General features: G+C 43.1%; 2 protein-coding genes and 1 long non-coding RNA gene across 9 annotated transcripts in view; 1 reads left to right on the top strand and 2 right to left on the bottom strand.

Moving 5' to 3' along the window:
• Positions 1–872: 872 nt before the first annotated feature.
• Positions 873–6,473, bottom strand: fam210b (family with sequence similarity 210 member B). 4 transcript variants are annotated; one of them, XM_052076036.1, is made up of 3 exons: positions 5,919–6,473; positions 4,274–4,455; positions 873–1,701 (listed from the first exon to the last, which is right to left on the bottom strand). In XM_052076036.1, exons 1-3 carry the CDS (start codon positions 6,264–6,266, stop codon positions 1,485–1,487), a joined length of 747 nt encoding a protein of 248 aa, XP_051931996.1. In that variant the 5' UTR covers positions 6,267–6,473; the 3' UTR covers positions 873–1,484. The 4 variants fall into 4 exon arrangements, with proteins under 4 accessions (XP_051931996.1, XP_051931995.1, XP_051931997.1 ...); XM_052076035.1 differs by having other exon boundaries at positions 4,274–4,473; XM_052076037.1 differs by having other exon boundaries at positions 4,274–4,473; positions 5,955–6,469.
• Positions 2,362–12,799, top strand: part of LOC127607587 (uncharacterized) — a 113,184-nt gene continuing 102,746 nt past the window's right edge. Inside the window, exon 1 of the long non-coding RNA XR_007964104.1 lies at positions 2,362–2,448. This is a non-coding gene — a long non-coding RNA (uncharacterized LOC127607587). The remainder of the gene's footprint in view (positions 2,449–12,799) is intronic.
• ppp1r16b (protein phosphatase 1, regulatory subunit 16B) overlaps positions 8,267–12,799 on the bottom strand; it is a 75,189-nt gene continuing 70,656 nt past the window's right edge. For all 4 annotated transcript variants that reach the window (XM_052076019.1, XM_052076020.1, XM_052076017.1 and 1 more), the window contains 2 exons: positions 11,015–11,909; positions 8,267–10,631 (listed from right to left, as the gene is read on the bottom strand). In XM_052076019.1, the coding sequence (XP_051931979.1) occupies positions 11,439–11,909 (471 nt within the window). In that variant the 3' untranslated portion in view covers positions 8,267–10,631; positions 11,015–11,438. The remainder of the gene's footprint in view (positions 10,632–11,014; positions 11,910–12,799) is intronic.

Here is a 12,799-nt window from a genome sequence, read left to right on the forward strand (position 1 = left end):
AACTGTTCGTTTGTTACCCAAGGAGAAGGCCTTGACTCAACAGTGGGACTGCTTGATTGAATTCAAAGAGATAATGAAATGCAGTTTTCGCAAAGTTTGCAATTTTGGAATAAAAAAAATCATTTGGTTGACAGTTGCTGGTGTGTGTTTGTGTGTGTGTGTGTGGGGGGGGGGGGGGGGCAGGGGGTTGCTTTCTTTTTACCAAAAAATTGACACTCGTTAAACTTCTATTTGAAGTTTGTGGTTTGGACGTCAACGTGTCTGTATCATCCTCAGCTCTCGAAACTATTTGATGATACCGTTTAACCTAGATTTGTTTTATCAGGCAAAGCAGACTTGTTTAGGAGTATCTTTTGGCTTGCCTCTCCCTCCAAACAAGCTATGATGAGCACAAACCCGCAGCTCTGTCTGCGTGTAAAGGAGAGCTGTGCGCAGCGGAGACGTGCTAATGACATCGCAAATATACAGTACCGGTATATAAATTTAAAAAAGCGTCATAGAAAAGTAAGATAATACTGTTGTTTGGCAAGATATTCGCACATTTGAATTATTTTGTAGATTTGTGACATTTAAGTGTTCGGAAATGAATAATAATTGATCTTTTTCACCCCAGACATCATCGGATTGGAAACATCTCGTCTTTTTTTTTTTTGCCTGTGCAGAGGCTTCCATCTTACTGGTGTAACAGTGAAGTGTGCTGAGAGCAGCACACCCTAAAATGACCTCAAAGCTGCAAAAACACTCCGCACAGAGAATTTTGTGGACTCATCACAACTGGTGAACCCCCTCAGCCGCTTGGATGCACAGTTCCCTCATTCGTTCGTTGATATGATCTCATATTAGGCTTCAAGTGAACAGTACGGTGGATGATGTCATTGGTCAGAAAATGTATGATTTATTGTGCAGCTTTATTCAAGCAAACCAAATTTAAATACGGTACGCTCATTCATAACATGCAGGGGTGAAATAAAATAGGATCAGTCAAGAAAAGGACTATTGAGTGAAATGAGTATAAGTACGTGAGGAAACAGGAAAGTTAAAAAAGGCGGAGATTTTATGAGCCTGGAAATCCAGACTCAATGCTCAATGATTTTATGCTGAAGTTTATTTAAAAGAAAGATTTGTTTAATTCCCATAATTAAAAAAAGAGAAGGAAATGTGTATTTTCCTCAAAGAGAGTATCTTCTTTTTTTTCTTTTTACAAGAATAAATTGGACACAAATTGCATGCAGGGGGAGATGTAACAGAGTCAAGAAAATGAATGGGAAGGTTTTGTGTCATTACAGGAAGCCCCAAATGCTTCTTTGTATTTGGGGAAAAAATAAAGAAAGCACAAGTAAAAGCTCTCTGATAGCAAATAGCATTTGTCATGTTTTTTCTTTCCTTCACTCTTGTTGCTGTAAACTCGGGTCACAGCAGTCAAAATAGTTCCAAATTCTCCCCCGCCCAAAGCACAATGGCAGCCAACAGTCACGTGACACTGATTAGGGCGCAGACTTGGGCGGCTTGAAGAGTCCCGTCCTTCGGAAGTGCCGCACGATGAACGGCACAGACACCAGCGTGATGCTGATGCGCACAGGCGCAAATAGTTTGTGAACGGCGTAGGCCAGGACGAACGTGCTGGTCCCCGCCGCCATCTTGGAGCGGATGACGGCCTCGCTGAAGCCCAGCTTGCTTAGCACGGACGCCATGTCGATACCACTAGAGAGATGAAGGCACATGGCTGGTTACAGTTCTGTCGCATTTGAACCTTACCATGTTCAAAGACATTACCCATCTATGTAAGAGGGGAACTCAGGTTATTTTTTTCGGAAAATGTGGAAATTATTTTCAAAACTTTTAAGGGATTTTTTTTCTGTTCTATTGAAAGCAGATGTCGCCGACCAGTATTTCAAACGTCGGATGTTGGCATGGCATGCATCTAATTTTTTCAAATGTGTATTTTTCAACCACGTGATTTAAACAGATGTATTGTTAAGGGGAAAGGGTGATTTTATATCTTTTTGATCTTCATCAAACCATCCCCCACCCCAAAATAAAATGTTGGAAAAAGGTGAATTTTCACTCCAGAAAAGTTTTCATATACAGTCTTTTTTTTCTACTTCTACTGCATCTATGTGATTATAGGATGCTACATTGTTGTAAAAGAAAATTTCCTTTTTAAGTTGTGTTTTCTAATTATTAATGATTATTGATTAATGATTATTATTATTTTCAAATTGTAAATTTCCCCAGTGTGGGACGAATAAAGGATATCTTATCTTATCTTATTATTAAATTATTGTCGTCACGGTATTCGACTGCTTAGCACGTCCGCTCGCTTCAGAGTATAGAGGTGCAGGGTTCAATTCCGGTTACCGTGTGGAGTTTGCATGTTCTCCCCGTGCCTGCGTGGGTTTTCTCCGGGTACTCCGGTTTCCTCCCACATTCCAAAAACATGCATGACAGGTTAATGGAGCACTCCAAATTGTCCCTCGGTGTGATTGTGAGTGCGAATGGTCGTTCGTCTATGTGTGCCCTGCAATTGGCTGACAACCGGTTCGGGATGTCCCCCGCCAACTGCCCGAAGACAGATTGGATAGACAACCCCCCCCCCCCTTGTGAAGATAAGCCAATTGGAAAATGGATGGATGGATGGATATTTACAAACCAGATGTTGCTGTCCATCATGTTGTTTTCTTTATAGCATCAGACGCCGACACATTGAATCCTGCATCAAAAATGCAGTTGTGGCAATATCCTGTTTCAGTGTGTTGTTAAAGGCAGAGCAGTTCAGTTGTGATCATTTGCGGAATCTCTCAGAGAAACGGCCGAGTGACTGTTAACTGTTATCAAGCTGGCTGTATGGGCCAGCTTTAATCAGCCAAGTACAAGGCAGCAAAGTGTTCAACGTGATAATGCAACATGGTTGTGGGTGACACTGCCTTTTCTGTGGGAGGCTTATTATCAGCTGTGTGAGAAAGGCCGCGGGCTTCCCTGCTAATCTCCTGCAAATCTCTTTGCTATGCTAGCTGCTTGTACACCATCAGTCAGTCTACACACACTGAAAGGCTCGACTGTTTTGTTATTTAATTAAAAGACTTAGAAAGATTTTAGGTTCTCTGTGTTTCCTCTTGGTTCCAAAACAAAATAGTTTGATATTCTGTCCTGTGTGAGAACTACAGGTGGAGGACATTTTTCCACTTCCCACCGAACTTCATACTTGGTGCTGTCATGTGCTGCATTAATAAACTCAGTGCATCCTTGCAACAAGTAAACTACACCCAAAACGTTTTTTAGAAGCTCTTTTAAGATGTTTTGGGGTTTTTTTTCCCCAAAAGGCAAGTGCTGATTCTGATCTTGGAAATGCAACTTTGACAAATTAAAGAACTTTAAACCATCACACAATAAATAAGAATTGTCATGATAGGTGAAGTCAAGTCAAAAAGGTTCTTGATTTTTTTTTTCTATACGCCTCCACTCGTCTTGACACAATATTCAGATTATTATTCTGTTTGTAAAATCACAAATGAAATCAAACATGTTGCTTTTAAAGAGTTGGTAGTTTATTGTATTTTTTTTATAAAAAGGAGGATCTTTTTTAAGTGGTATAATTTAGACCAAAAACATTCAAATATTTTTTAAGAGAAAAGTTTCTATTTGTGTTTTTTTTCTTTTAACCTACATTATTGTTTTGAGTTTTTTTTATGTAGGTTTTTTTACCAATATTTTGCTTTAAGAAAAGTTGTGTTTTTCAAGATTTTTTTAAAGAAAAAAACGTTGGATTTTGAGGACAAACTTTGAGAAAAAGTACAGAACTTGTACAAAGGATGTTAATAACAACCATAAAATGGTAATATTATATATTATATATTATATATATATATATATATATATATATATATATATATATATATATATATATATATATATGAGATGAGAATTGCAAAGAATGTTAGACTTCACAATTACTTTCCCATCAAATGTTTTGTTATTCTATATTCTCCAAATGTTTGAATAGTTGTCTTTGGGCACTGCATTTGATTGGCGACTAGTCCAGGGTGTCCCCTGCTTCGTTTGCAAAAAGTCTATTTTGTCGCATCAATGCCATCATCAGTATTTAGTTAAGTCCGCTTTATTTTTAAATATGCTCCATGTGCAACATATGAAATTTCTTTACCCTCAACCACAGTGCAAACGTGCAGTGCATTGAAACACGCACAGCAAAAAAAAATTAATGTATAAGGCCCGTTTTGGAGAAAATGTTAGAAGAGGCAGAAAGTTACTTTGTCACCTTGAAATAAGGATGTAGAACATTCCCAGAGACATGAGGGAGATCCCGACGTGGAAGGAAACGCCCACAGCTCCGTATTCCTTGAAGACCTTTTTGAGTTGCTGGGTCTTGTTTGGCTTATTTTCCTCCGGCTCGGGTTCCCCGGGGGCTTTCTCTCCAGGTGGAGGAGTTTGTGGGGCTTCCTTTCGATTGTGTTCGTCCTGGACAGGATGAAATGAAACACAGTGAGAAAGTACAGTAGAAAGTACGATGCAAAGACATTTCGTTTAGTGATGCCGGTTTATGTCAAAGTTGTATTTCAAAATGATTTCCCCATAAAAATGTACGTTGTGATTGCATATTATTGAAATTAATAGTGTTTTAAAAATGAACACTGAAAATTCAATCATTTTTAGACACTGTCCCTTTCAGCTTATATGCAATACATTGTAACAGAATCATTAAGTTGTTGTTTTTTTGGGATGATCCCATGTCTTAGTGGTGGTAATGTTCAAACTGTTCATAATGATACAGTGGTTATAATATGTACTTTTTAGGAATAACACCTGCCTCATTTTTGATGATGCTACTGTATTTTAATGTTGGTCCTGACGGTGTTACTTTGAGAGCTAAGTACCGTATTTTTTAGGTGGAAGTTAGTGTGAGATCCACTGGTATAGTGTGCATTGGGGAGCTTGGCGCCCCTGTCGACAAACCACGATTGAGAAAGCCAGCGTGGGCGAGGCAGCAGGCCTTCTGCTTTTCAGAGAGGCCACTGAGGCCAGACTCAAAGTAAAGGAGGGGGCGGGCAGTGGTACTAGGTGGGTCATGTGAGTGAACAGCCACAGAGGATGTATGGGAGGAAGAACAGTGGGACCTCTGTGACTGACAACAGCTTCTCACAAACACACAAGTTGAGTCAGAGTGACACACATACAGAATCACTCGCACACCTCCACCATGAGGCCGACAACCTCCTGTCAGTTGCCTAATATTTACTTTTTGTCTTGTTTTGTTCATTGTTCGATAAGTGTTGTTTGTACATGCTGTGCGTTACACTGACCCATGGACACTTTTGGTGCACCAAAGCTACAAACATAAAATGAGGGTAAATACCATAAAAAAGGTGCCAATTACATTACATCTGTTAAAAAAAGCAACAACAAAAATGTCCTTTCCTCAATACTCCAGATAGCTCAGCAATTTTAATATCACTTCAAACACTTTTCCAAGCGCTTTCCATTGAATACCTTTTTTTTTTTAATTGTTAAATGGAGCATCCTATTTTCTTTAGCTATCTAATTTAGGATTTAGACTATTCATATTGGCAATTCTAAACATCTTTAGCGGGGTTAATTCGCAAATAAAACGTTTGCGTTGGGGTTAGACCCAAAAACATGGGTTCACGCTACTCATTCAAAACATCTCGTATTTTGTAACTGCTTTGTTTTAAGTAGTACCTAGGGTATACCTATAAAACGGGGGACCGAGGGGGGGACGTGACTCTTGAAACAATCGGTACTCCATGTTACGTCATAGTCGTCGCGAACTTCGTGGAATAAATTGGCAGGTGCGACGTGTGGACACCTGCCAGTTGATGAGCATTGCGCATGTGCGGCCTGGAGACGTTTCAATGACGTAGGGCGAAGGTACAGTACTCTCTTACCACTGTACTTTCCCTTTCTCGGGTGCACCATTTTACCTCCGCGTTGTTCGTGTCGTCCATACCGGTGGTCTTCTTTGGGACAGCCACTACGGTAGAGAGCCCGCGGTCACCAATTGAAAACGAAAGCACTGGCTCCGCCAGGCCGCCGCGGCGCTTCAAATGACCCCAGTTCGGGATGAGAAAACCGTCGTGGTGGTACGGTTCGGGTCGTCGTCCCCCAAAGTGTGCGAGTGTCGAACCCACGCAACAGATCCGGGCTCGGTGAAAGCCCCTCGTTAACGTCAACGGGCTGGAGTGTGAGTGGCGGAGCACACGCGCCGTCGTCCTCGCCGCACGACTCAGAAACATGGCCGTCGTGCCGCACTCAAAACGAGTTTAGTGGAGTCCAAAATGTTGACGTTATTCGTACTAGATAACGCGTAGCGAAGGTCCAAACATGATGACTGTGTCCCCCCCACCTCCTTGTCATAACTGGCTGCCCCCACCCCTCCAGCAGCAGTTGATTTTGCTGACAGGCAGGGCGCGCAACCGCAGACTGTCCTGGAGGAGGCTCCCGTCAAAAGAACAAAGCGTGCTGTGATACGAATGTAACATGCGTGGTTAGGAAAGGCCTCGAGGGGGCGCCGCTGCATTTCTCATCAAAGGAGGTACATGTACAACTCCATTAACTGGAAAAGCGAGTTGCAGATCTCATGCGCGAGAAAGTAAAACAAAAGCTCCCAAATGAACGAGCGGTCATTGAAACGTGTGATAGTACCAAAGTGTAAGCTTACCTGTACTCCAGCTTGCAGGTATTATTTCAAAGGCTTTAACCATGAGGTGACAAATCAACAAGTGCACTTTGTGGCATGTTTAACTGCGCCCATGGGAGTTATACGTTTGAACATTGGTAGAAAGGAGAGCAAGAACCAGAGGTTCATGCAAGGATGGGGTGTTGAACAGAGGCGTCGCCAGATCCCTTTTACTGGATGGAACACGTGCAAGTATCAGAAACGGACTTGCCAGTAAAGCTGGAGCGGGGGAATAAACTCATTAAAATGCTGTGTATTGTTAAGATGTCACAGCTGCCACCTGTGCGTAAAGCATATTGGAAAGGGCATTTTTGATTTGAATTCCCCTTCAACATAACGTGGATGTTTTTGGAATATGTCATGTGACATGCACCTCCAAACAGCTTACATCCCGAACCCTCAAATCCAGATCATCCAACCATGAAGCAGACCCCCTAAAGAAATGCACCACTGTGCATTGACTTTGTATATCTGACGATGAGAGATTATCACCAAGGCGCCGAAACAACTGGGACATCTTAAAAAGAGTGAAACTGTTTCCCAGAAACACATTCTCCTCCATTTGGTCACACTTCATACTTTGTTATTCCAGCAAGATGTTCAATAGCGACACTGAAAGTCCCCCACCCACCTCCCTCGGGTCACCCAATAGGAATGCCATTCATATGTAATTTGGATTTGTGAGAGCCTTCTTCTTCTCATCCAGTCGTCCATTCGGTGGTCAGGGCTGCAAACAACTCCTTGCATGAAACGCTTTGCCGTCGACTTGGCTTTGCTCTCCCACTGACGCTTATCCATGTTGGCCTTCAGTGAGGCGTAGGATGAGGCCCTCCGAAGGCCCGGGACTGCGGCCAGCTGGCCTTGCACTACAGCAGCAAGGTCACGCCATGCAGAGGGTGTGCTCCGCGTCGTGTGTTTGCACTTGCTTTTGTTTCCGTGCCTATTAACCTCAACTTTGCCTGGCACGCGTTCCAGAAGGAATTTGTCAACATTGACTCTGCAAACATCACTTGGTTATGTCCAACCTGATGTCCTTATTTGAGCAGTGACTGAGTTTGTCCTTCTAGTTTGCTTTACATCTTCCCAAGAAAGTCTTTTCTCACGGAGGAGACATTTTGTGCTCGCTATAATGTGAGACGAGTGTACCTATGGCAACCTGACCAAAGGCCAGAAAATGTTGGATTTAGGGCATATGCCACCATGCCAGAATCAGGTGTAATAGGCGGTACGCTACTCCATTGATACACCCGGATCAAAGGCTGATAGTTGCTGTCAAATGTCACAGTTACTCAAACAATTTTGACTTGATATGTTGTGAATATGGCATCATAGTGAACAAGTGGTTAGCATATATATATATATATATATATATATATATATATATATATATATATATATATATATATATATTGGGGGGAGGTTCAAGTCAATCAAAATTTGTCTGAAGTCTTCAATTCCCTTGCCAAAAAACAGTGGATTGTTGTCATCGTCTACTCTATGTGAAAATTTTCAAACACTTGAAGAGATCGAGTACATCCAGACGAGACGAGACCGTGAGCAATTCTCAAAATATACAATTTATTCAAAATATGTGAATGCAACCGTCAGTATAGTCTAGTTTTTACAACATCATCAGTAGTTTTTCATTTGTATCCTTTTGTCCATTTTTGGACACACGTTGATAATCACGCATATAACTACTGTGTATTTTTTTGAAGGAATTGGACAACTTACTCCACCGCAGCAGCTTGACGCTTAGTTGGCATGTAATTTAAAAATAACAGACATTTCAGGACCAAAAAAAAAAAGAATGTACGCAGTGGTGGAATACATTTAAAAACTGACACCTGAGTATACTTGACAGGCAGACGATGCACATAAAGCAGGATTACCCAAGTGGATTGTTAAGTGTATTTTCTTGCATTATTTTCCATTAAGACACCGATAACCACAAAGACAAATGCAGTTCGTGGGAATAGACGAAATTAGTATTTACAAATGAATCTGTACAACTCATTGACACTGTACAAGGGAGCGTGGGGGAAATGTGGATTTAAAGGAACAGATAACACCTAAAGTAGATATCCTTTTTTGAAAGGAAGACTCTTTGGCACTGGTCTGGAGATGAGGCAAACATGTATGGTACTGTTTTTGATACGTGACAAACACTGTACAGTAACGATAATGTGGTCATTCGTTAACATGTCAATCAAGCAAATTTATTCACATGGCCATCGCTAATTGAAACAAAGTCGCTTGAGTAGGAAGGGACATTGGGTCGCCCAAATTCCACAATGCCACGGCAAGGGTGTCAAGTCAAACTCCCGACACTCCCTTCTGCCATCCCGTGTGTGTCGAAAGCAATCGTGGCTATCCGACAAGTATTTCATACGTCATCTCGGCGGAATTTACACTGCAGAGCCAAATGCCTGGTTCTGTACAGTATCTGATCTTGTTGACTGTCTTTTATTTCAATGTTTAGGTGACACATTTCCTATTTGACTCTCTTTATACTGACGCGACACATACGATATCCATGTGCAAGAAATGAAATTCTGACTCTGATGTCGCAATTTTGTAGTATTTGTAGGGATCATTCGATGATTAAAGCTGTCGCTTTCGTATGAAGAAAAAAGGTGCTTTGCTGACTCTTTATCGTAACTCACACTCCACACACCATCCACAACTATAAATACACCTCAATGTAGGAACACATAAATCATGTCATAAATAAAGAAATGTACAGTTCACCGTTTTCACTCTCAAGTTACCTCAAAGCAGATCATTACAAATATAATTTGGGGGCAGATATATGGTATACAAAGGGACGGTGGCTTGTCAAAGTACTTATGGCATTTCTTCCCTTTATGCCGTTCAAAGCACTATTTTTGCTTCTTCTGATATGTTGAAATCCATGAAAAATGTCCGACACCATGACTTTTCCTTCATGTTAAAAAAAAAAAAAAAGACTTGGGTGACCTATCTAAAAGTTCACTCATGTACAGTGCAACCTCCAAAGTCAAACACAACCCCCCAAAAATAGTGGTACAGTTTGGAATTCAAAGTGAATTTTCTTGGCAAAATGTATAGTGTCGCATTGGCTAATGAATGCGCCAATGTACAAGTTTTCTAAGCTGAGGCTTCGTTTTAGTGACCATCTCAAAGACCAACTCCAACCAGTATGTTTTATTTCTTTGGCTTTTTGGGAGGTGGCGGCTGGCAACGTTGCTGACAGGAAAGGGTGTGGCTTCACAGGATGGCGGGTTAGATTGGGTGGGACAAACTATATTTTGCGTTTGCGTCCCGTTGTTTGACCCGCTGGTTTTATTCCACAGGCACAGAGAATTTTACAAACAGAGACCAAGACAACCTCTTTTGTATTTGTCAAGTTCCAAAGGGGAGCTCTTGTAATTTGAAATGCCACCGTCAGGCAGACGCCAATGACAGCACATTGTTCAGCTGTTCTTTTTCAGAGTCCATCCATTCATTTTATGTAAGGCCTCACCTAGGCTCTGAGTGATTTCTGTCATGTGTCACATGAACAAGTCACTTTGAAAACGTTGCTTCTGTGTACGGTCATGAAACTGCCGGTAACGGGCTCCATTTGATTGGTGAAATGGAGTCAAATGTGACTCGCTACGTTGGATTCGTGAAACCGTCATGTGACACAAGTCTCTCTGACAAGCCAAAATAGATTCTAAGATACAATAGGCGGAAGTCAAGCACTGTGCCGGAACAGATCGACTTTGTGTGACTATGGAGGTTCTGCTTATTTTTCTCGGGGTCCTTCAAACACAAATCTGTCTGAGAGATTTTCTTCAGATTGCTGCCAAATTTGAATTCTTCTTGACACGTACGTAACACAAAATAGCGATTTCCCATCATTGCATCTGGGCAGAACATGGTGGTGTATTTTTTCCCACTAGCTCCCAATCTTCATGAATTCATTCATTCATTCATTCATCTTCCTAACCGCTTGATCCTCACTAGGGTCGCGGGGGGTGCTGGAGCCTATCCCAGCCGTCTCCGGGCAGTAGGCGGGGGACGCCCTGAATCGGTTGCCAGCCAATCACAGGGCACACAGAGACGAACAACCATTCGCACTCACACTCACACCTACGGACAATTTAGAGTGTTCAATCAGCCTGCCATGCATATTTTTGGAATGTGGGAGGAAACCGGAGCACCCGGAGAAAACCCACGCAGGCCCGGGGAGAACATGCAAACTCCACACAGGGAGGCCGGAGCTGGAATCGAACCCGGTACCTCTGCACTGTGAAGCCGACGTGCTAACCACTCGACTACCGGGCCGCCGGTCTTCATGAATTATATAAATAAAAGATTCAGCCCCTTGAAGCCAGTTTTCACAAGGCAACAACATTCACCGCATCCGTCATGAGTAGACCCACAAAAACGTCAGGAGAAGCAATGCCCAAAAAGACACGGGAGGTCTGCTTAAGAAAATAAAAAATGGTTTGAAACGTGAACATCTTGGACGTCAACCAGTGTCTTTCAGATCGACTTTGGAGGCGCCACTTTACCTTGAATTATCTTCAGCTGTCCAACTTTGTGTTTCTTCCATGTGTCAAAAGGCTCAGTTTGTTAGCCTGCTACACCTGCAGCCTCCCTTCATGGGGAACGTCCACATTTTTGAGGGACAATGTCTTTACTTTCTGCGGGTTCCTCTGTGCAAACACTTGCGGTTACTCGATCTTGCATTACAATGGCGCTATGACACGCAGCAGCAGGTCCGCGACTTGGGCTGCTCTTCGTCGGTAGGCTGCCTTAGTCTGAGGAGTGGCGGGTCGCCGCTAGCCGGCGTATAGAACACCGCGCTGCCGTTGGACGACACCAGTGGCATGCGGGGGTCATCCGACATGGATTTGGCATCGTTGAAAGAGTCCATGGAACCGTTACCCAGGTGACCATTGAACAGGGGGTGGTTCAACAGCTTGGCCGCCGCCCGCTGCTTCTTCAGCTCCGACAGAGTCTGAGCTCTCTCGCGAGGTAAAGTTTCGTCCTGGCCACACGGGCTGTTGGCGGGCGTGCTTTTGTCCACCGCTGCCATGCCATTGGAAGGTGGCTGGGGGGGTGTGCTTGTGGTTGTAGAGATGAGGCCATTGTGCTTACTGCTGCCATCTTTGAGGATGGTAGGCAGCTTGGTCTGGTCGGATGGATCGGTTGCTTCCACGGGCTTTACCTGGATATTGAGCAGAGTGTAAATTAAATGAAAATTCAGTCTCTGAAGCCAGTTTGTTTCGCAACATGAATTCTCATCCTTTATCTTTCATGTTGTCCTTGGGGACAGACTAGTACCTACTGGCATCATGTTTTATTTATTTATTTTTTGGGACAATGCACATTATTCACCGTAGTGTAAACGTGTCCACGCTGGACCTAGTACAGTGGCTAAATCCCCTCTCATCGCCCTTCGTCCTGTGTGGGGGTTGTGTGTAACTGCTCACCACTCCCCTCTCTGCTCGGCCGACAATGAGGGGGGGAAAAAATGTCCGGCCTCTCATCATTAACTTCAAAGAAGCGGCATGTTTAGTTTACCACAATCTTCATCTCTGCAAATAGCCAATCACATTGCTTAAAAGACCCCTCAAAAAAAGAAAAGCTCATTACCGGTGACAGACTGTTTTAGCGATTATTGAAACCTTAACTTCTCAAAAGCGTGGAAAGCAGTCAAACCGGGAATGGCAACACTCCTCCATCTCGCCCTTCACAAGATGATTGTCATCTGCTCGTTTTTAACTGTTGATCCAAACTTGTAAGGAGAAATCTGGTTGGTTGAACTGAGATTCACAAGCAACACAAGCATGGCACGGTGTGTCGTGGTGAAGAAGGAGCTGAGCCAAAGGGCGAAGCTCTCAATTTACCGGTCGATCTACGTTCCAACCCTCATCTATGGTCACGAGCTATGGGTCGTGACCGAAAGAACGAGATCCCGGATACAAGCGGCCGAAATGAGTTTTCTCCGCAGGGTGTCCGGGCTCTCCCTTAGAGATAAGGTGAGAAGCTCGGTCATCCGGGAGGGGCTCCGAGTCGAGCCGCTTCTCCTCCACATCGAGAGGAGCCAGATGAGGT

Source organism: Hippocampus zosterae, chromosome 9 (assembly GCF_025434085.1).
Source record: "Hippocampus zosterae strain Florida chromosome 9, ASM2543408v3, whole genome shotgun sequence".
Lineage (NCBI taxonomy): Eukaryota > Metazoa > Chordata > Actinopteri > Syngnathiformes > Syngnathidae > Hippocampus > Hippocampus zosterae.

Coding starts and splice junctions, on each gene's coding strand:
- fam210b (XM_052076035.1), bottom strand. CDS start 6,266: ATGTTTCTGAGTCGTGCGGCGAGGACGACGGCGCGTGTGCTCCGCCAC. Junction 4,474..5,918: donor GAGAAAGGGAAAGTACAGTG/GTAAGAGAGTAC, acceptor CATCCTGTCCAG/GACGAACACAATCGAAAGGA. Junction 1,702..4,273: donor TTCTACATCCTTATTTCAAG/GTGACAAAGTAA, acceptor TCATCTCTCTAG/TGGTATCGACATGGCGTCCG.